Raw genomic sequence first — 23,522 nt, 5'->3', positions numbered from 1 at the left:
TGATCTTTGAACAATTTTACGTCACTCATTCACTTGATAAATTAAACATCTAAGTAGGTGCCAATTAAATGGGCTCTTCTATAGTACAAGAAAAGTCTCTGTTCTTATAAAGACTTCTGATATGAGAATAAGATAAAAATATAAAATTTAATTATGAAATTCAACTTTATCAGGGAGAATACATCACATAGCACCATCCAAACTGTTCCTTTCCTGTAGTTCATCTACCTAGGCCTATCCTAAACAACACAGGAACATTGTAAATATTTCGGTTGTATGGTGTATGGTTATACCCAAGCAGTGAGATTCCTCCCTAACTCCCAATCAAACCTTAGAAGAATATTCTTTCATTAGAACTTTTAAAAAGCACATATGAATTCAATAGATATGGATTATTCAAGATAGAAGATAATTCATGGAAAAACTATTTCTTTTAACCTTCACACAAAACATGTCTAATGATATACATTTCAAAAGTAAAGTAGATATAATAGACTACTTGCAGGTAACCACTGAACATGCCATATCCAAAACGCCTGATAATGTGTGTTGAGGGGGAAAAAAATGGACCTCTAGAAAAAGCAGAGTTAAAATTTGAACAATTCCAATACAAAAAAGTATCTTATATTTGAATATACATAGGTGCAACATATACTTTTGCCAACAGACTTTTTCCTTCTCTAACTGTACAGAATGATATTGGTTGACCCATAGCATGAACACTCACTGATTTTCTAGAGAGTTCATTGTGAAATGTTAAATTTCATGTAGATGTTTGTAATGAATGAACTCCAAATACCTTTTCTTAAGAGCTAATAAATACTATACTTTTAAGTGGGCTTCCCTAGTGGCTCAGATGGTAGAGCATCTGTCTGCAATGCAGGAGACCCGGGTTTGATCCCTGGGTTGGGAAGATCCCCTGGAGAAGGAAATGGCAGCCCACTCCAGTATTCTTGCCTGGAAAATCCCATGGATTGCGGAGCCTGGTAGGCTACCGTCCATGGGGTCACAAAGAGTCGGACACAATGCATGTTGTTCATGTAGAGGATATATTGTTTTTTTATTAGGCTCATCAGTAAAAGCATACTTGTGAAGGTCAAAACCTGGGCTATATATTTCATATTTGTTTCATAGAAGAAACATTCATAATGCCATTCAAATATTTAAGTAATATTTCTCTACTAATACTAGGTGCCAGAACTTGTGCTAGTAACTGAAGTACCCTACACCAGTGATTCTCAACCCAAGCTTTACATCAGAATACAATAAACGTGAAATAGTATTAATATTCTGGCTTCATCCTCTAGGTCAACTAACTCAGGAATTATATTTTTAAATACTTCCAATATGCAGCCAAACCTAAGAATCAGTAAATATGCCTTGCTCCTTAGGATAATGGGAAGGCAAACAAGGAAATAGTTATAATGAGTGTGAGTAGAAAAAAAATATCCCTTCCTCCAATATATATTCTTGCCAGTGTGTCACATTAAATGATAGTTTTTTTTTTAACTCGATACTTCTTAAATTTTTTAAACATTTCTTTGAATGTCCACTGAATTTTGTCATAATTTAACTGTGCTTCATTTTCACTAAGATGTCTTTTTTCTTCTTCCTCTCCTTTACTCAAGCCCCTCTATAATACGATGAATCAAATAGGTTTCCAAAGTGGGTCAAAATTCGATTCAAAAGTTAATAAGAAGGTTTTTAATACAAGAACCTGTACTAGGGTCAGATTTCCTCAAATAATCAGTGCTACTGCAATGATTTTTATTAGGAGAGGAATGTAAAATTAACCTATCTTTTCAAACTTTCATGTAATTTATATTTCTGTAAAACCCCTTAAAACAACCATTTAATGGAACAAATAGAATAGAGTTTGTGAGTGAAAGTTGCAGTCCTGTCACTCTTTGCGACCCCATGGACTATAGAGTCCGTGGAATTCTCCAGGCCAGAATACTGGAGTGGGTAGCCTTTCCCTTCTCCAGGGGATCTTCCCAACCCAGGGATTGAAGCCAGGTCTCCCACATTGCAGGCAGCTTGTTTACCAGCTGAGTCACAGGGGAAGCCCAGAATAGCGTTTAATGGGACACGATTCGTGGGAATCCAATTAAAAAGAATATATAGGTATGTAGAACCAGGATCACCAGGATCATAGTAGATCACCAAGTTAAAGAAAAGATGGATTTAGATTTTTTACCATTCCCTTTGAATTTTAAGTTTACTCTTAAAGAATATACTACACAAATTCATTTTGGATCCCCTCCCCCAACAAAAAACATAATGTATATGGTAGACAGACTCTTATTTTTAAAAAAACTTTTAAGATCAATTTTTAAAATTAGAACCTTATAGCTATTATTCTGAGTAGGGAGTAATAAAAAGCATTGCTTCCAAAATGCCAATATATCTGGCTGAAATGACAAAATTTCCTTTTCCCTATATATTCTTTTGTCAGTCAGTTGCCAGATATCCAGCTATCTGGAAACCATCTTACCTTCAGCAAGGTGTCAATAAAAGAAGTGATTGACAGATTCAAATATTTCCTCCATATAGCCACATCTTTGGAGTCACTGTATTGAGTATAGCTTTTAGAAATATTTTGTGTATCGTTTCTCAGTCTCCATAAATTCACACAAGGCAGTCATCAATAAGTCAATAAGGAAAAACCAAATTTTATTCTATTCCCAAGCATATAGCAATTTTATATAATGACACATTTGATTTTTTTAAGATTATTATTGCTTTAAGAGTAAAAATGCATTCTGACGTCCAAATTTCTAATTTACAAACTCTTGAAACATGGCACTCCTAAGGGCTTCCTGCTAGGAAAAATCTTTTAAGCTAAAGGGAAAATTATATCAGCCTACACTTTGGGGGAGGGGTACTTGTACATTTCTAGGAAAGTTCACTTAAAATTCAGTTAAACATTTTTTTTCTCCATGACTAAGTTGTTTGTATATACAGGAGATGCAAAAGAAAAAAAGTTAGAAAGACTCAACTATTATGCTATAAACCTCTTCAGAGCAGGAATCGTAACTTAGAAATCTTTATCTCCTTTAAAGGTAATCTTGGTTCCCATGGTCAACAAGTGCTGGCTAAATGTGTTTCAACTTCTAAAAGGTGTTAAATATCAGAATTACAGTGATTCCCAGGTGGCTCTTCTGTGGTAGAGAATCCAGGAGACAAGCATTTGATCCCTGGGTTGGGAAGATCTCCTGGAGGAGGAAATGGCAACCCACTCCAGTACTCTTGCCTGGAAAGTCCCATGGTTGGGGTCGCAAAGAGTTGGACACAACTGAGTGACTGAGTATGCACATTAGAATAATAGGGAACAATTAAGGAAAGCTAAGGACTATTTTTATACCACTATTGAAGTCCTGATTATTGATTTTCTCTTCTTCCCAAATCAAGCAGAATTTTTAAACCCACCAAGCCATTAACAGTTACAGTATTATCTATTCCAACAGGAAAAGTCTTATCCCCACAGACAACACAGGTTATGGGGACCGAATTATTGAAGTTTTATGGACCTACACAATATGGAAAATAACTCATTCATTGGGCTCCCTCTTTTACATGAGAAACAGAGAAATCTTCTCAAAGGATATTACATATTTGCAAGCATATCTAAGCAAATAATCCTTAAGACAGGAAAATAAAAACATTCTAAACTTGAAAAGGGGTTCCACAACACCAGCACCAATCTATTGATGGTAGACCATACTCAAATAGTTCTAGGACTTCCAAATGAAGAGTACAAAATTCTGTCTATGGTTTGAATACCTATTCCAAGGAATTCCAAGTCTCCTTACAAGTATAAACACCCAGGATAACTGTCTAAAATTGTTACTTTCACTAAGATGTTTCATATTGTATGAAGAGTAACATTGTATATGTCAGCCAACCAGTCAACATTTATTGCGGATCTGCTACAGATTCATTCATTCAGATTTCATTTTTTGTCTGAGGAGAAGCAAATTTTTCCAGACATATTTTCAAGTGTCCCTGATATGGCTGAGTTAGTAAAATTACTACGAAATCTCACTGCTGAAGTGAATCATACTGTTGGCTGGCTTGATATACCTGCTGGTTAAAGTAACTGTTTCATTGTAGTCATATGAGTGAGGGAATAAAATCCATAAGCATTGTAATAGGTAAGCAATCATATACGCTCTTGGGGCACTGGGTTTTAGCAGCTATTTCCTCTGGTGATTGGTAGTAGTGCTTGTAAATACAGACAGCTTGATGGGAAATGAACAAACCAAAACAGAAAGTGTCTTTGTATACACAAACTCTGACCAAATTGGCTGTCACAAACATTTTAGAGTTTCCTCCTTGCATCATTATAACAACATGGACTTTGCAATTAACCATTTATTTACATGATCATTGAAAATCATCTGGTCATTGAGTATTAATATATGCTTTCTATGATCACTGAAAAACATCTAACATAGCATCCGGAGTTGCTCAACGATTTTCAGCCTGTGACACATCATTAAACTTATCAGGGCACACCCAAGGCTGCATATGACTTTCATGGCCCTGTGCACATATCTTTGTGGGTTCCTTCCTCCACTTGGAAAAAAAAAAAATAAATTAATAGATTATCTTGATCCTAGCATTCTCATTTATTCACAATGTGTGAAAAAAAATTAACATTTTATTTGACCCTGAACGTGAAGAGATACCCCACGCCCAAGGTAAGAGAAACCCAAGTAAGATGGTAGGTGTTGCAAGAGGGCATCAGAGGGCAAACACACTGAAACCATACTCACAGAAAACTAGTCAATCTAATCACACTAGGACCACAGCCTTGTCTAACTCAATGAAACTAAGCCATGCCGGTGGGGCAACCCAAGACAGGCGGGTCATGGTAGAGAGATCTGAGAGAATGTGGTCCACTGGAGAAGGGAATGGCAAACCACTTCAGTATTCTTGCCTTGAGAACCCCATGAACAGTATGAAAAGGCAAATGATAGGATACTAAAAGAGAAACTCCCCAGGTCAGTAGGTGCCCAATATGCTACTGGAGATCAGTGGAGAAATAACTCCAGAAAGAATGAAGGGATGGAGTCAAAGCACTGACTCGATGGACGTGAGTCTGAGTGAACTCCGGGAGTTGGTGATGGACAGGGAGGCCTGGCGTGCTGCGATTCATGGGGTCGCAAAGAGTCGGACACGACTGAGCGACTGATCTGATCTGATCTGAATGTTCTTTGTTAAAAATTATTTTCAAAGAAATTAAATCATTTCATGAACCCTAAAAATCATGAGCCCTAGGCAGTGTTTGTGTTGTGCCTAACAGATGAGCCAGCCCTGGGCACACCAAGTTATTCACCCACTTTCCACCTGCTTTTGCCCTGACCCTGTTGAGGCTCTGGCTGAGCGTGTCTCCTCCAAAGCCTCGTAGCCATGAACTAATAAACCATTCTTCTCCCTCCATCCTTCTACACCACCATTTCATCCTTTTCCAATGTTTGTGTGTGCGTTTTTCCAAAAGAAAACGTGGGACATTAGGATAAACCAGGCTCATCGTCATATAACAAACCATAGTACAGTAGTTGAGTAGTAATTGGCTATTGAAAAGCATTTCTTTGATTGGCTAAACTTTCATTTTTTAATCTAAATTTTTTACTATGCTATGCTTTGATGTTTTACTATCCTATGTCTTGGTATCAACTTCCATTTATTAATTTTACTTTTTCCTAATCTTGCATCTTTTTTAAGTTTCTTAAAAAAAAGTAACCCCTGATTATGCCTTCTTGGTTGTTATGCCTCCTATTGTTTGTAAATTCTCCATCTTTGGTACTCTTTTCAAAAATTTTTCACTTTCTAACTCACTTTTTCAAATTTTAGGCATGTGTATTTTTAAATGTATTCTTTATTTCATTGACTACATTTTCTGAAATTTTAATTATTTATTTTAACATTTCTAATAATTATTCAGAATATTATAATGCCCAGACCTTTCACTTTATTCTAGTCAAATCTGATTTAATAGATCTTGTATATTAATTTAAATATTTATGTATAAATATATATATACAAATCATCATTTTTCTAAGGTATCTTCTGTTTCATTTATCTCTTTTCCAGATTGCTTTCCCACTTTTAAAGGGCATATTACATTTGGCATCTTCCTACAGAATAGAAAGTATCAATATAGTTTAAATTTTATATCTCCAAAATGAGTTTTATTCAAGTTCTTGCTTTCAATATGCTTGAACATTTTTTTAATCATTTAAAAGAGGGAAACTAACAAATTGTGTATTGTCTCCACTATCATTATACAAAAATTCCATTTCTATTATTGATTATTTCTGAGGCAATCATAGATGAATTAATAAACTAAAATGCATATTGCTTTTTAAAGAAATGTATTTGAAATATGGTCTTGATATGACACAGTCATTGCAAATCATTTTATAGGTGAGCTCTAAGTGCTAAGCTTTGTTTTTTCTACATTAAGTACTAAACTTCTTAGATTGGACCCAGGATGGTCCGCCTTATTTTGAATTGTGTTCTAAGAGGAATTGTGTATAATGTGGAAACAATGTACTAGCAATGGTACAATAAAGCTTTTTAAAAATAGCTTCAACATATTGTTCCATTGTGTAGGAACTTTTCCTTGCATTTGTCAAAACACATCTTGTTCTTTCATAAACTGTAAAATATATATACCTTTAAAAGAACATCAGAAGAATTGTAGAACCCAAAACACACAGAGATCTACTAATTTTAGTATAATTTCATAACACCCATTTCAACAAAGAGTTCAGGCAATGGAAAGGTGAAATTATTTTAATCACCTTATGTATTTCTATGATGGATTTTTCTTTCTTTTCATCTACTTCATAATTCTTCATTTCCCACATAAGACATGATTAGAATTCAGCTTTGGCTCATATTGTACATGTGGATAAAATTATATATTTAGATGTATATTACACCTGAGAAATGTATTAGAAATGCAGGTGCTAGATCCCACACCAGATATACTAGATCATAATTTGGGGGTAGGGAGTGAGGCAGAAAGGCTTCAATATTCCAACAAGCTCCAAAGGCGATTGTGATGCCTAACAAAGTTTGTTTTGAAATTCACAAAATTTGGAAATTAAATGTTAAGACTAAAATTTCCTTCCTGTTTTTTAAATAGCACAAGTTAAAACACAGACACAAAATGAAGGGGTACCACACTTGAATATTCTGTAGGTTCTTTCTTTGGAAAAAGGTGGTGTCCTAAACTGGAAAATGAACTTGTTTGGTTTAGAGTGTTTAAAAAATACATTTAGAAGGTTAATTAAAGACAGTTACAGAAGAGTAGAATTTTTTCCATAAGATATCTCAAAGCTACTTGCAATGGTGATAAGCTATGTTATTTGCAAAAGAAATTTCAAGAGTGCTTTGATCATTTACCTAACTTGGGGAAAGTCTTGTTTCATCCATTGAATTCTATAAACTGACTAAAAAAAATAGTTCTCAAGAAGAGAACTTACCAACATCTTGGTGAAGAAGAGTAAACATAGGCTGACATGTGAAGACACATAATTACATGCTAGGTATATGGAAGCTTGTCTCTGCCCTCACCTCACCATTAAATCTTTTTTTTTCTGAGGATATGAGAGCTAAAATTGTCTTAGGTAATAATCAACTCAGGGGATTGACATTGGCCAAAGCTCGAAATAGCCAAAATACTAATCTCCACGTATAGAATTTTTTGCATCCCAACAATAGATTAGTATCTGTGTAAAAGGACATTCTAGCACCTAAATCAATTAAGAATGCAGAATTAAGACTGCTTCTTGTAGTCTGTTGTAAAGGCATATTACTAATAGTACAGTTGGATCTGTCCTATGGAAGACATCCCAGGAATGAGTACATCTCTAGATATGCCAGGCACAATGGCAGTGATAGTTAGTGGCACCGAATTCAGGAAGATAAAAGCAAACAGAAACTAGGGAGAATGTCCAAACAGTTATCAAAGCTTTAGTAGATGTACAGGTAGGGTTGCTGGATAAAATATACCATACCCAGTTATGTTTGAATTTCAGATAAATGTCAATTTTTAGTATAAGCATATTCCTAATATACAATATAATATAATCTTTGTAATGTTGTATATTGGGGATATATTAAATACACTGAGTCTTTGGTTATTTATGTGAAATAGTAATTTAACTGGGCATCACATATATTTTTTTTTTTTTGAATTTTAAAATGCCCTTTATTTTTTTTTTTTTAATTTTATTTTATTTTTAAACTTTACATAACTGTATTAGATTTGCCAAATATCAAAATGAATCCGCCACAGGTTTACATGTGTTCCCCATCCTGAACCCTCCTCCCTCCTCCCTCCCCATTCCATCCCTCTGGGTCGTCCCAGTGCACCAGCCCCAAGCATCCAGTATCGTGCATCGAACCTGGACTGGCAACTCGTTTCATACATGATATTTTACATGTTTCAATGCCATTCTCCCAAATCTTCCCACCCTCTCCCTCTCCCACAGAGTCCATAAGATTGTTCTATACATCAGTGTCTCTTTTGCTGTCACATATATTTATTTGCTACATCTGGCAACTGCATATACCGGGTACCCTGAACAGTCCTCCACATCTCAAGGAAAAGATGCTTTAATGGTCATGGTTATTTTATTAACATTTAAGAGAACAGCTGATATTTACATCTTGCTAAATTATAAAAAAAGACCTTTTCCATCTTGAGCCTCTTTTTGTGCTTCTCCCTGATAGCACAGTTTCCATAATTCTCCCTGCACCTTGTAAATTGGATAGATGGATAAAAGATAGGTGACACAGACAGGGCAAATGAGTATGGTCACACTCAAACTGTCTTCTATTTTTCATGTAACTGAAACTTATCTACATGCCCATTGTTAAAGTGGTCTTTTTTTTTTTTTTTTTTTTTTAAATTTTATTTTATTTTTAAACTTTACATTACTGTATTAGATTTGCCAAATATCAAAATGAATCCGCCACAGGTATACATGTGTTCCCCATCCTGAACCCTCCTCCCTCCTCCCTCCCCATTCCATCCCTCTGGGTCATCCCAGTGCACCAGCCCCAAGCATCCAGTATCGTGCATCGAACCTGGACTGGCAACTCATTTCATACATGATATTTACATGTTTCAATGCCATTCTCCCAAATCTTCCCACCCTCTCCCTCTCCCACAGAGTCCATAAGACTGTTCTATACATCAGTGTCTCTTTTGCTGTCTCGTACACAGGGTTATTGTTACCCTCTTTCTAAATTCCATATATATGCGTTAGTATACTGTATTGGTGTTTTTCTTTCTGGCTTACTTCACTCTGTATAATAGGCTCCAGTTTCATCCACCTCATTAGAACTGATTCAAATGTATTCTTTTTAATGGCTGAATAATACTCCATTGTGTATATGTACCACAGCTTGCTTATCCATTCATCTGCTGATGGACATCTAGGTTGCTTCCATGTCCTGGCTATTATAAACAGTGCTGCGATGAACATTGGGGTACTCGTGTCTCTTTCCCTTCTGGTTTTCTCAGTGTGTATGCCCAGCAGTGGGATTGCTGGATCATAAGGCATGTCTATTTCCAGTTTTTTAAGGAATCTCCACACTGTTCTCCATAGTGGCTGCACTAGTTTGCATTCCCACCAACAGTGTAAGAGGGTTCCCTTTTCTCCACACCCTCTCCAGCATTTATTACTTGTAGACTTTTGGATTGCAGCCATTCTGACTGGTGTGAAATGGTACCTCATAGTGGTTTTGATTTGCATTTCTCTGATAATGAGTGATGTTGAGCATCTTTTCATGTGTTTGTTAGCCATCTTTATGTCTTCTTTGGAGAAATGTCTATTTAGTTCTTTGGCCCATTTTTTGATTGGGTCATTTATTTTTCTGGAGTTGAGCTGTAGGAGTTGCTTGTATATTCTCGAGATTAGTTGTTTGTCAGTTGCTTCATTTGCTATTATCTTCTCCCATTCTGAAGGCTGTCTTTTCACCTTGCTAATAGTTTCCTTTGATGTGCAGAAGCTTTTAAGGTTAATTAGGTCCCATTTGTTTATTTTTGCTTTTATTTCCAATATTCTGGGAGGTGGGTCATAGAGGATCCTGCTGTGATGTATGTCAGAGAGTGTTTTGCCTATGTTCTCCTCTAGGAGTTTTATAGTTTCTGGTCTTACGTTTAGATCTTTAATCCATTTTGAGTTTATTTTTGTGTATGGTGTTAGAAAGTGTTCTAGTTTCATTCTTTTACAAGTGGTTGACCAGAGTTCCCAGCACCACTTGTTAAAGAGATTGTCTTTAATCCATTGTATATTCTTGCCTCCTTTGTCGAAGATAAGGTGTCCATATGTGCGTGGATTTATCTCTGGGCTTTCTATTTTGTTCCATTGATCTATATTTCTGTCTTTGTGCCAGTACCATACTGTCTTGATAACTGTGGCTTTGTAGTAGAGCCTGAAGTCAGGTAGGTTGATTCCTCCAGTTCCATTCTTCTTTCTCAAGATCGCTTTGGCTATTCGAGGTTTTTTGTTTTTCCATACAAATTGTGAAATTATTTGTTCTAGCTCTGTGAAGAATGCTGTTGGTAGCTTGATAGGGATTGCATTGAATCTATAGATTGCTTTGGGTAGTATACTCATTTTCACTACATTGATTCTTCCAATCCATGAACATGGTATATTTCTCCATCTGTTAGTGTCCTCTTTGATTTCTTTCACCAGTGTTTTATAGTTTTCTATATATAGGTCTTTAGATTCTTTAGGTAGATATATTCCTAAGTATTTTATTCTTTCCGTTGCAATGGTGAATGGAATTGTTTCCTTAATTTCTCTTTCTGTTTTCTCATTATTAGTGTATAGGAATGCAAGGGATTTCTGTGTGTTGATTTTATATCCTGCAACTTTACTATAGTCATTGATTAGTTCTAGTAATTTTCTGGTGGAGTCTTTAGGGTTTTCTATGTAGAGGATCATGTCATCTGCAAACAGTGAGAGCTTTACTTCTTCTTTTCCAATTTGGATTCCTTTTATTTCTTTTTCTGCTCTGATTGCTGTGGCCAAAACTTCCAAAACTATGTTGAATAGTAATGGTGAAAGTGGGCACCCTTGTCTTGTTCCTGACTTTAGAGGAAATGCTTTCAATTTTTCACCATTGAGGATAATGTTTGCTGTGGGTTTGTCATATATAGCTTTGATTATGTTGAGGTAGGTTCCTTCTATTCCTGCTTTCTGGAGAGTTTTGATCATAAATGGATGTTGAATTTTGTCAAAGGCTTTCTCTGCATCTATTGAGATAATCATATGGTTTTTATTTTTCAATTTGTTAATGTGGTGTATTACATTGATTGATTTGCGGATATTGAAGAATCCTTGCATCCCTGGGATAAAGCCCACTTGGTCATGGTGTATGATCTTTTTAATGTGTTGTTGGATTCTGATTGCTAGAATTTTGTTAAGGATTTTTGCATCTATGTTCATCAGTGATATTGGCCTGTAGTTTTCTTTTTTTGTGGGATCTTTGTCAGGTTTTGGTATTAGGGTGATGGTGGCCTCATAGAATGAGTTTGGAAGTTTACCGTCCTCTGCAATTTTCTGGAAGAGTTTGAGCAGGATAGGTGTTAGCTCTTCTCTAAATTTTTGGTAGAATTCAGCTGTGAAGCCGTCTGGACCTGGGCTTTTGTTTGCTGGAAGATTTTTGATTACAGTTTCAATTTCCGTGCTTGTGATGGGTCTGTTAAGATTTTCTATTTCTTCCTGATCGAGTTTTGGAAAGTTGTACTTTTCTAAGAATTTGTCCATTTCTTCCACGTTGTCCATTTTATTGGCATATAATTGTTGATAGTAGTCTCTTATGATCCTTTGTATTTCTGTGTTGTCTGTTGTGATCTCTCCATTTTCATTTCTAATTTTATTGATTTGATTTTTCTCCCTTTGTTTCTTGATGAGTCTGGCTAATGGTTTGTCAATTTTATTTATCCTTTCAAAGAACCAGCTTTTGGTTTTGTTGATTTTTGCTATGGTCTCTTTTGTTTCTTTTGCATTTATTTCTGCTCTAATTTTTAAGATTTCTTTCCTTCTGCTAACCCTGGGGTTCTTCATTTCTTCCTTTTCTAGTTGCTTTAGGTGTAGAGTTAGGTTATTTATTTGACTTTTTTCTTGTTTCTTGAGGTGTGCCTGTATTGCTATGAACTTTCCCCTTAGGACTGCTTTTACCGTGTCCCACAGGTTTTGGGTTGTTGTGTTTTCATTTTCATTCGTTTCTATGCAAATTTTGATTTCTTTTTTGATTTCTTCTGTGATTTGTTGGTTATTCAGCAGCGTGTTGTTCAGCCTCCATATGTTGGATTTTTTAATAGTTTTTCTCCTGTAATTGAGATCTAATCTTACTGCATTGTGGTCAGAAAAGATGCTTGGAATGATTTCTATTTTTTTGAATTTACCAAGGCTAGCTTTATGGCCCAGGATGTGATCTATCCTGGAGAAGGTTCCATGTGCGCTTGAGAAGAAGGTGAAATTCATTGTTTTGGGATGAAATGTCCTATAGATATCAATTAGGTCTAACTGGTCTATTGTATCGTTTAAAGTTTGTGTTTCCTTGTTAATTTTCTGTTTAGTTGATCTATCCATAGGTGTGAGTGGGGTATTAAAGTCTCCCACTATTATTGTGTTATTGTTAATTTCTTCTTTCATACTTGTTAGCATTTGTCTTACATACTGCGGTGCTCCCGTGTTGGGTGCATATATATTTATAATTGTTATATCTTCTTCTTGGATTGATCCTTTGATCATTATGTAGTGACCATCTTTGTCTCTTTTCACAGTCTTTGTTTTAAAGTCTATTTTATCTGATATGAGTATTGCTACTCCTGCTTTCTTTTGGTCCCTATTCGCATGGAAAATCTTTTTCCAGCCCTTCACTTTCAGTCTGTATGTGTCCCCTGTTTTGAGGTGGGTCTCTTGTAGACAACATATGCAGGGGTCTTGTTTTTGTATCCATTCAGCCAGTCTTTGTCTTTTGGTTGGGGCATTCAACCCATTTACGTTTAAGGTAATTACTGATAAGTATGACCCCGTTGCCATTTACTTTATTGTTTTGGGTTCGAATTTATACACAATTTTTGTGTTTCCTGTCTAGAGAATATCCTTTAGTATTTGTTGGAGAGCTGGTTTGGTGGTGCAGAATTCTCTCAGCTTTTGCTTGTCTGAAAAGCTTTTGATTTCTCCTTCATACTTGAATGAGATCCTTGCTGGGTACAATAATCTGGGCTGTAGATTATTTTCTTTCATCCTTTTAAGTATGTCTTGCCATTCCCTCCTGGCTTGAAGAGTTTCTATTGAAAGATCAGCTGTTATCCTTATGGGAATTCCCTTGTGTGTTATTTGTTGTTTTTCCCTTGCTGCTTTTAATATTTGTTCTTTGTGTTTGATCTTTGTTAATTTGATTACTATGTGTCTTGGGGTGTTTCGCCTTGGGTTTATCCTATTTGGGACTCTCTGGGTTTCTTGGACTTGGGTGATTATTTCCTTCCCCATTTTAGGGAAGTTTTCAACTATTATCTCCTCAAGTATTTTCTCATGGTCTTTCTTTTTGTCTTCTTCTTCTGGGACCCCTATGATTCGAATGTTGTAGCGTTTAATATTGTCCTGGAGGTCTCTGAGATTGTCCTCATTTCTTTTAATTCGTTTTTCTTTTATCCTCTCTGATTCATTTATTTCTACCATTCTATCTTCTAATTCACTAATCCTATCTTCTGCCTCTGTTATTCTACTATTTGTTGCCTCCAGAGTGTTTTTAATTTCACTTATTGCATTATTCATTATATATTGACTCTTTTTTATTTCTTCTAAGTCCTTGTTAAACCTTTCTTGCATCTTCTCAATCCTTGCCTCCAGGCTATTTATCTGTGATTCCATTTTAATTTCAAGATTTTGGATCAATTTCACTATCATTATTCGGAATTCTTTATCAGGTAGATTCCCTATCTCTTCCTCTTTTGTTTGGTTTGGTGGGCATTTATCCTGTTCCTTTATCTGCTGGCTATTCCTCTGTCTCTTCATCTTGTTTAAATTGCTGAGTTTGGGGTGTCCTTTCTGTATTCTGGCAGTTTGTGGAGTTCTCTTTATTGTGGCGTTTCCTCGCTGTGTGTGGGTTTGTACAGGTGGCTTGTCAAGGTTTCCTGGTTAGGGAAGCTTGTGTCGATGTTCTGGTGGATGGAGCTGTATTTCTTCTCTCTGGAGTGTAATGAAATGTCCAGTAATGAGTTATGAGATGTCTATGGTTTTGGGGTGACCTTGGGCAGCCTGTATCTTGAAGCTCAGGGCTGTGTTCCTTTGTTGCTGGAGAATTTGCTTGTTATGTCTTTCCCTGGAACTTGTTGGCCCTTGTGTGGTGCTTGGTTTCAGTGTCGGTATGGAGGCATTTGATGAGCTCCTGTCAATTAATGTTCCTTGGAGTCAGGAGTTCCCTGGAGTCAGGGATTGGACTTAAGCCTCCTACTTCCAGTTATCGGTCTTAATTTTACAGTAGTTTCAAAACTTCTCCTTCTATCCAGCACCACTGATAAAACATCTACGTTAAAGATGAAAAGTTTCTCTACTGTGAGGGTCACTCAGAGAGGTTCACAGCGTTACATGGAGAAGAGAAGAGGGAGGAGGGAGTTAGAGGTGACCCAAATGAGATGAGGTGGAATCAATAGTGGAGAGAGTGGGCTAGCCAGTAGTCACTTCCTTATGTGCACTCCACAACTGGACCACTCAGAGATGTTCACGGAGTTATACAGGGAAGAGAAGAAGGAGGCAGGAGACAGAGGTGGCCAGAAGGATAAAAGGGGGAAATGAAAAGGCGGGAGACAGATCCAGCCAGTAATCAGTTCCTTAAGTGTTCTCCACCGTCTGGAACACACAGAAATTCACAGAGTTGGGTAGAGTAGAGAGGGGTTAGGGAGGAGATACAGGTGACCTGGTGGAGAAAATGGAGAGTCCAAAGGGAGAGAGAGCAGTCAAGCCAGTAATCTCGTACACTAGTGAAAAATGGGTCCTGAAGATTGGGTTCTTAAAGGTACAAAATTGGTAACAAATACATAAAAACAAAAATTAGAAATTAGAGTAGAGTTTGGAATTTCAAAAATGCGATGTTAATGAAAAGGGGAAGGAAAAGAATGAGACAAAAAACGAACAAAGAAAAACAAACAAGGTCGTGAAAGTAATAAAGAAACTACAGGTACAAAATTGATAACTAATACCAAACAGCAAAAATTAAAAATCCAGAGTAGAGTTTGGAATTTCAAAAATACAACGTTAAGAAAAAAAAAAAAAAAAAAAAAAAAAGAAGAAGAAGAAAAATAAAGAGAGAAAACAAACAAACCAACAAAAACAATGTCGCAAAAATTATAAAGAAAATACAGGTACAAAATTGATATCAAATACCAAAAAGCATAAATTAAAAATCTTGAGTAGAGTTTGGAATTGCAGATATACGATGTTATATAAAAGAAGAAGAGAAAGAAACAGAGGAAAAAAAAAAAAAGTCACAGCAATTATGAAAAAAACTATAGGTACAAAATTGATAACATATATCAAAAGGCTAAAATTAAAAATCTAGAGTAGAGTTTGGAATTTCAAAAATGCAATGTTAAAGAAAAGAAAAAGAAAAAAGAAAAAAAAAAAAAAAAAAAAAAAAAAAAAAAAAAAAAAAAAAAAAACCACGGTCAAAAAATTATAAAATATATATATGAAGTTTGCTGAAGAAGAAAAAAAAAAAAAAATAGGGTCTTTTTTTTTTTTTGCAAAGTAATAGTTATAAAAGTGAAAATTAAAGGACAATAGAGGACTTAAAAAAAATTTTTTTTTAATTAAAAAAAAAAAGAAAGAAAGAAAGATTGATCGTAAAAATAGTAAAAATATATCTAGGTCTTTCTCTGGTTTTGTTGTGAGTATTGTGGGTTCAGTTCATTTTTGGCAGTTCCTTAGTCCGACTTATATTTCTCAAGATCTATAGGCCCCTTCCTATGTAATCCGTAGTAACCACAGGGTTTTAATCTATGGCCTGTAGCTTCCAAGGCGTTTCCCTCTGTTAGATCTTCTTCTGTTTGCTGGTCTCTTCAGTGTCTGGTTCCCGCCCTGACACAAAGGGGACGGTGGAGGACCCTATTTTTTTTTTTTTTTTTTTTAATTTAGGCTCACTTGTTCAGCCGCGCTGTGTGGAGGGAGGGAGGGATGCTGCAAACAGATAACACTGGCGTGCGCTCGAAGTGCCTCGGCCACACTGGGTCTGCCCCCGCTCACGGCGCGTGTAACCTCCCTGCCCACACTGCTTGGGCTCTAGGTTGTTCTGCCGGGAACAATCAGAGGCCGGCCCTGGACTGAGCTCCCAGGTCCAAGCCGCTCAGGTTCAGGCACTCGGGTAGTCCTCAGAGGCGCAGACTCGGTTGGGCCTGCGTTTTGTGTTCTTCCCAGGTCGAGCAGCTCAGGCGATGAGGTGCTTGGCGGGCGCCAATGCTGCGACTTATCGCCTCCCCGCCACTCGGTTATCTGGGTGTAAAACCGGCGCACCTTCTCAGGCAGATGTTGACCGTCCAGACCCCCAAGAAGTTTTAGTTAGCAAAGAAGCCTGCTTACAGTTTTATAGATAGTGTCTCTCTGGGGCTGCGATTGCCCCCTTCCGGCTCTGGCTGCCTGTCACCGGAGGGGGAGGTCTGCAGCCGGCTATCTCTGTTCAGTCCTTTGTTCTGTGCGCGGGCCTGGCGGTGTCTTAGGTTAGGGCTGGCTTTTCGCGTGGTAGATATCCCACAGTCTGGTTTGCTAGCCCAAATTATTTCGCTCAGATAGCGCTCAGGACATTCGGCCCGATTCTTACTCTAAGGGACACAGCCCGTGCCGCACTTCCCTGCCCAGCCCCCGCTTGCTAATGCCGTGTGCAGGCGTCTGCGCTGCTTCTCCGCTGGGGGAGTTCCCGTAGGGCTCACAATCCGCGATTTTTAATTGTTTATTTTTTTTTTTTTTTTCCCCTCCCTTTTATGTTGCCCTCTGTGCTTCCAAAGCTCGGCACAGATTCGGCAGTGAGAGGGTTTCCTGGTGTTTGGAAACTTCTCTCTTTTTAAGACTCCCTTCCCGGGACAGAACTCCGTCCCTCCCTCTTTTGTCTCTTTTTTTGTCTTTTATATTTTTTCCTACCTCCTTTCGAAGAGTTGGGCTGCTTTTCTGGGTGCCTGATGTCCTCTGCCGGCATTCGGAAGTTGTTTTGTGGAATTTACTCGATGTTTAAATGCTCTTTTGATGAATTTGTGGGGGAGAAAGTGTTCTCCCCGTCCTACTCCTCCGCCATCTTGGCTCCTCCTCCTAAAGTGGTCTTTTTCTAAGAAAAACTGTTTTTATATAGAGACTGCATAGAACATGAGGGTAATTTTAGGACCTGTCCTTTCTTTACCTCAGCTGGCCCGGGAACTGAAGTCTCAGTAAGGAGCATTAGAAACACAGCTCCTCCCCAGACCCCCACTACTTTTAATGCACTTCCATATAGCCTGGGACACGTTATTAGAAATACCACCGAGGCCTTCACCAGAAGTACCCCGGAAAACTACAGCCAGAACAGCAGCCAGAGTCAGCACCTCAGTCTATGGATGGCTGGAATGACATCTTGGGTTCCCTGGACTACTCCACCCTTCTCCAGCACCACGGAAGAGGTAAGTGAGGAGAAAGGAGTGCATGGAGGGTGTCTTGGGAAGGCCTCAGAAAGCCCATTGCTTGAAAAGACTGGCTTTGCTGGAAATAATGCTACTCAAGTGGGTGATGAGGCACTCTGTGTCTTTGTTGTTAATTGTACATGAAGGCATTTTGCATAATGAGAAAATCTTGGAGGTAGAATGTAAATGGCTACACCTTTATAAGCTGAAGATAATTATAACTTGTGTAGACTGGCCACATTTCTGAACTGAAGTCAGGGTTCATAGTCTTACAAGAATTAAAATCAGGAAGTAAAAATTACAGTCAGTAACTTGCAGGTCCCCCTGCATATAGGTCACAATCATTTTTGCTTATAAGGGAAGGGAGAGAGTCACAAAACAATGGAAGATTCAGGAATCATTATAACAGATTGGTGAAGATGGACAAGGATAAGCTGAGTCATATAGCAATTCTACATCAGCATCCACAAGAGGACAGGTAAATGGCTGAGAAGCAGCCAGGACACGGCTGTAGAATCTGTTCACATAGCATTTCCGTTTCAGGTGTTCACCCCTTTGGTTTTGCTTTCCATTCAGGGTTTTAGGCCATCATTTTAGACAATAGCTGTAATTAAAGCACATTTTAAAAGCTAAGGTTTCATTTGGCAGTATTTAACTGTTTCATAATAAGCAACCTGAGGGCTTCCCAGGGAGTGCAACAGTAAAGAATCCACCTGCCAATGCATGAGATGCAGAGACCACGGGTTCAATCCCTGGGTTGGGAGAATTCTCTGCAGGAGGAAATGGCAACCCATTCCAGTATTCTTGCCTGGAAAATTCCATAGACAGAGGAGGCTGGCTGCCAATAGTCTGTGGTGTCGCAGAGTCAGACATGACTGAGCACATCCACACACACAAAAGGAACCCAAGTAATTTAAAGAAAGTAAAAGCTCAACACTATGCATGTGACTTAACCATTTTAGTGCTCTGTTTTCTTTTGCACTGTGCAGAAATTAAAATTGCACAGGACTCCTGGCTAGTGAACCCATACCTCGTTATTGATTGCAAAACAAATAGAGCCAGTGCCATAAATCTGCCCTCCAACCTATTTCTTGCCTTGTCTCTGAAGAGTTCAGAAGGCCTCACGACTTTTCTGGACACTCTTTAATCAATTTAAAGCTCAATATTCACTGTCAGCCTATTAGCAAAAATACCAATTCAAGAAATAACCCAAACTCTAAATTCAATTGAAATGTTAGCTTTTCCCTTCCATCACCCCACCAAGCTTGGTCTTGAAATAGGGGAAAATGAAGTATGTTCAAATTCTCTCACGTCTCACCAGCTATATACCCACCTCTCCAAGCTTGATCTTCATGGTTTCAGATATATCTGGGCTTGGAAAGTGGGAAGGAAAGACAGGAAAAAGGAGCAGGAGAGCTGTTACTTAATGATGTCATCATGAACTGGCCCTGTGGTCTCCCTAAATCTCCAAGCCCTGAGCCCTTTCATCCACTGATGTCAGGGAGAGTTTCACCACTTGCTTGTGAAATTGAACACTTCTTGGTGGAGCACCTTCTCATTCTGGCTGAACGTGCCTTGACTAAAACTGCATTCTAACACCAGTTTATGAGAGGATTCTTATAGCTGAGCTTAAATATTTATATTTACTTTTTTTTGTACTGATGTGTGTATTTTGTGTATATGTTGCTGTTGTTCAGTCCCTAAGTCATGTCTGACTCTTTTGAGACACCATGGACTCTGGCACTCCAGGCTTCCCTGTCCTTCTCCATCTCCCAGAGTTTATTCAAACTCATGTCCACTGAGTCAGTGATGCTATCTAACCATCTCTTCATCTGCCACCCCCTTCTCCTTTTGCCTTCAATCTTTCCTAGCATCAGGGTATTTTCCAATGAGTCAGCTCTTCACATCAGGTGGCCAAAGTATTGGAGCTTCAGCTTCAGCATCAGTCATTCCAATGAAGAGTCAGGGTTGATTTCCTTTAGGATTGACTGGTTTGATCTCTTTGCAGTTCAAGGGACCCTCTAGAATCTTCTTCAGCACCACAATTCCAAAACATCAATTCTTCAGTGGTTACCTTTCTTTATGGTCTAACTCTCACATCCATACATGACTACTGGAAAAACCATAGCCTTGACTATACGAATCTTTGTCAGTAAAGTGATGTCTTTGCTTTTTAATACACTGTCTAGGTTTGTCATAGCTTTCATTCCAAGGTACAGTGTCTTTCAATTTCATGGCTGCAGTCACTGTCCACAGTGATTTTGGAGCCCAAGAAAATAAAATCTGTCACTGCTTCCACTTTTTTCCTTTTCTATATGTCATGAAATGATGGGACCAGATGCCATGATCTTAGTTTTTTTAATGTTGAGTTTTAAGCCAGCTTTTCACTCTCCTCTTTCACCCTCATCAAGAGGCTCTGTGTGAGTGTGTGTGTGTGTGTGTGTGTATTGATATCAGTATATATGTACTAATTTTTATCAGTATATATATAGGCTTTTTCCAGTAGCCATGTATGGATGTGAGAGTTGGACTATAAAGAAAGCTGAGTGTCAAAGAATTGATGCTTTTGAACTGTGGTGTTGGAGAAGACTCTTGAGAGTCCCTTGGACTGCAAGGAGATCAAACCAGTCAATCCTAAAGAAAATTAGTCCTGAATATTCATTGGAAGGACTGCTGCTGAAACTGAAACTCCAATACTTTGGCCACCTGATGTGAAGAACTGGCTCATTGGAAAAGACCCTGATTCTGGGAAAGATTGAAGGCAGGAGGAGAAGGGGACAACAGAGGATGAGATGGTTGAATAGCGTCACCGACTCTATGGACATGAGTTTGAGTAAGCTCCGGGAGTTGGTGATGGACAGGGAAGCCTGGCGTGCTGCTGTCCATGGGGTCGCAAAGAGTCAGACATTACTGTGCAACTGAACTTACTTAGAACTTAAAGGCCTCCCAGGTGGCTCAAATGGTAAAGAATCTGCCTGCAGTACAGGAGACGCAGGTTAGATCCCTGGGTCAAGAAGAACCCCTGGTGAAGGGAAGGGCAACCTAATCCGGTATTCCGGCCTGGAGAATTTCATGGAAAGAGGAGCTTAGAGGGCTAAGTTCATGGAGTTACACATGAGTCAGGCACAACTTAGTGGCTAGACAACAACAACAGCAAGCATATATGTATATATAGAGAGAGAGACAGAGAGAGAGACAGAAAGATCAGTACCAAAAAAAAAACCAAAACCGCATCAAATAAAAAACATGCCAAATAAAAACTATAATCAATAGAAACATATCTGCCTGAACACTATAAGGCTGTATTTTAGCAAAAAAGAATATTGCCTCATTTTTGCCCAAGTTTTACCGTTGTAAACAAACATATAGGAAGCTCCTAGATGTGGCTGGGCTCTACCGGGATGGATCAAGGACAGCCAGCTTTAGAGTTCCAGGAGCAGCCCAGTCCTATGTTGCAGACCTCATGTGGTCAAGCCCAGAGCTGGGTTTGCAGCCTTGGATTGTGATAAATACTCTGTTGGGTTTTCTTGTCTTTTTAGTTTTAATTTTTTCTAAGGGGAGATTCATGCTAAGGTTTATATGAGCTCCCAGATGAAGCACCAAGTGTTGGAAGTTTGTGTGAATCTAGTGTTCAATATGTTTCTATTATGATATATATATATATATAGAGAGAGAGAGAGAGAGAGAGAGAATTTTATTCATGGACTAATTATATACACATACATATTTTTTCCTTTGTGATTTCTCCTGTTTCATCTCTTAATCACTCTTCAACTCCCCACCCTCACCCACCAAAAAAAAAAAAATGACAGTCCAGTGACTTTGGAAAATGTTCATATATTCAACAAATAATAATATTTCTTGAGAACTTAACTAGTATCAAAATACAGTGGTTAAGAACGCAGGCTTTGAAGTCAAAGGCCTGAATTCCTCTTGCTAGCTAGTGACCAGCTTCAGTTTCCTCATCTATTAAAATGAACCTCTACCTCTTAGGGCTGTTGTGAGGACTGGGAGAGACAAGGCCTATAAAATGCTTAACACAGTACCTGATCCTTAGTAAGCACTTCAGAAGTAATAGCTGTGGTTGCTGTATTTATTGGGACTCAAAGGTGAATGACAGGTTGTTGCCCTGAAGAAACTCACCATCTGCTGAGGTGCTGAGGGGGATGGAGATTACTTGGGTTTGGGTGGAATACAAAAGAGAGGTTCCTGACCTTGTGGAGGTTTTAAGTAATGTCTTCTTGTGGACAGAATATCTGATTTGAGCTTCACAGAGTACAGGAACTAACCCAATAACAGGTGGGGAGGAGGGAGGGAGGGATGGACATGGAAGAGCTGAGATGGGACAGGATGGAAAGTTGGACATAATTTCAACTTTCACCCAAGATTAGTATTTTAAAGAAACTTGGGGATTATTATCGCTTCAGTCCAATCATGGATTCCATACTAATTCATTGAGCATCTGTCTGCAAGACTTTGTGGGGAGTATGAAATCAAAGATGGTGTTACAGAGGCACATAGAGAGCATGATGTAGTCAAAATTATTGAGCACAGGATCAGTACTCTGTTGTTATTCAGTCACTAAGTGACTCTTTGTGACCCCATGGACTGTAGCACACCAGACTTCCCTGCCCTTCACTATCTGCTGGAGCTTGCTCAGACTCATGTCCATCCTGAGTTGGTGATGTTAACTAACCATCTCATCCTCTGCTGCCCCCTAATGAGTAAATGACTTAGACAGTATAAGAAAGTGAAAGTGAAGTAGCTTGTGTCCAACTCTTAGCGACCCCTTGGACTGCAGCCCACCAGGCTCCTCCGTCCATGGGATTTTCCAGGCAAGAGTACTGGAGACAGTATAAGAGCTCTGTAATAATTTTCACATGTGTGGAAGTTGGATATATACTGATGAACATCTCACATTTTTAATGCAGTCTTCATCCAGAAACAGACACTAGTTCCTACTTGTTATTTTAATTAGTGACATGCTTAGATAATCTGTCATTCCTTTTGTTTACATACATATGTAGCCACCAGGCAGAAGTTAGCACACTTGACCTGAAACAGATCTAGCAAAGAAAGAACAAGAACTGAAATAGTGAGATTTTTTGCTTGGAAAGACAATGACATCACTGCTAACTCCCATTTATGAAGTGACCGTATGTTCTAGATCTACAAGCAAAGGACAAGTTGGGATTAGAACACAGGACTGGGAATGGAGGGTAGGGTGTCACAGAAAACTTAAAATGAGAAAGTGGGATGTTTTTGTGTTTTTTCTTCCATCAAGAGTTTGTTTGAGTAATGAGGAAGGAAACGTGAAGAGATGCTACACTATCTGCAACGAAGAGAGTCCAGGGGATAACAAGTAATAGCTAAAATTTGTGTGCCAGCAACTATGCTAAGCACTTTCATATATTCTGGGAGGTGGGTACTTGTATCTATTTTCCATCACTGTGTAACAAACAACCCCAAAATTTAGTAGATTAAAACAATGAGAGCTTACTATTTATCATGGTTTTGTTAGTTGGAGGGTGGGGGTGGAGGCGTCCTTTGCTGGTTTCACCCAGGCTCACTCTTGCAGTTGCCTTCAGCATGGGGGCTCAGATGACTTGGAAGCTTCACAGTAGCCTCTTCCATGGCTAGCATTTGAACTAGCTGCATGCTTCGGAGAAGGCAATGGCACCCCACTACAGTACTCTTGCCTGGAAAATCCCATGGATGGAGGACCCTGGTGGGCCACAGTCCATGGGGTCGCTAAGAGTTGGACACGACTGAGCGACTTCACTTTCACTTTTCACTTTCATGCATTGGAGAAGGAAATGGCAACCCACTCCAGTGT

The 23,522-nt window shown here is 38.4% G+C and overlaps 1 protein-coding gene across 3 annotated transcripts in view; it reads left to right on the top strand.

Moving 5' to 3' along the window:
* PTPRB (protein tyrosine phosphatase receptor type B) overlaps positions 1-23,522 on the top strand; it is a 134,048-nt gene that overhangs the window by 3,237 nt on the left and 107,289 nt on the right. For all 3 annotated transcript variants that reach the window (XM_006058409.4, XM_044941624.2, XM_044941625.2), the window contains exon 3: positions 17,436-17,686. In XM_006058409.4, the coding sequence (XP_006058471.4) occupies positions 17,436-17,686 (251 nt within the window). The remainder of the gene's footprint in view (positions 1-17,435; positions 17,687-23,522) is intronic.

Source organism: Bubalus bubalis, chromosome 4, assembly GCF_019923935.1.
Source record: "Bubalus bubalis isolate 160015118507 breed Murrah chromosome 4, NDDB_SH_1, whole genome shotgun sequence".
NCBI lineage: Eukaryota > Metazoa > Chordata > Mammalia > Artiodactyla > Bovidae > Bubalus > Bubalus bubalis.
This window is presented reverse-complemented; position numbering and strand designations above follow the sequence as displayed.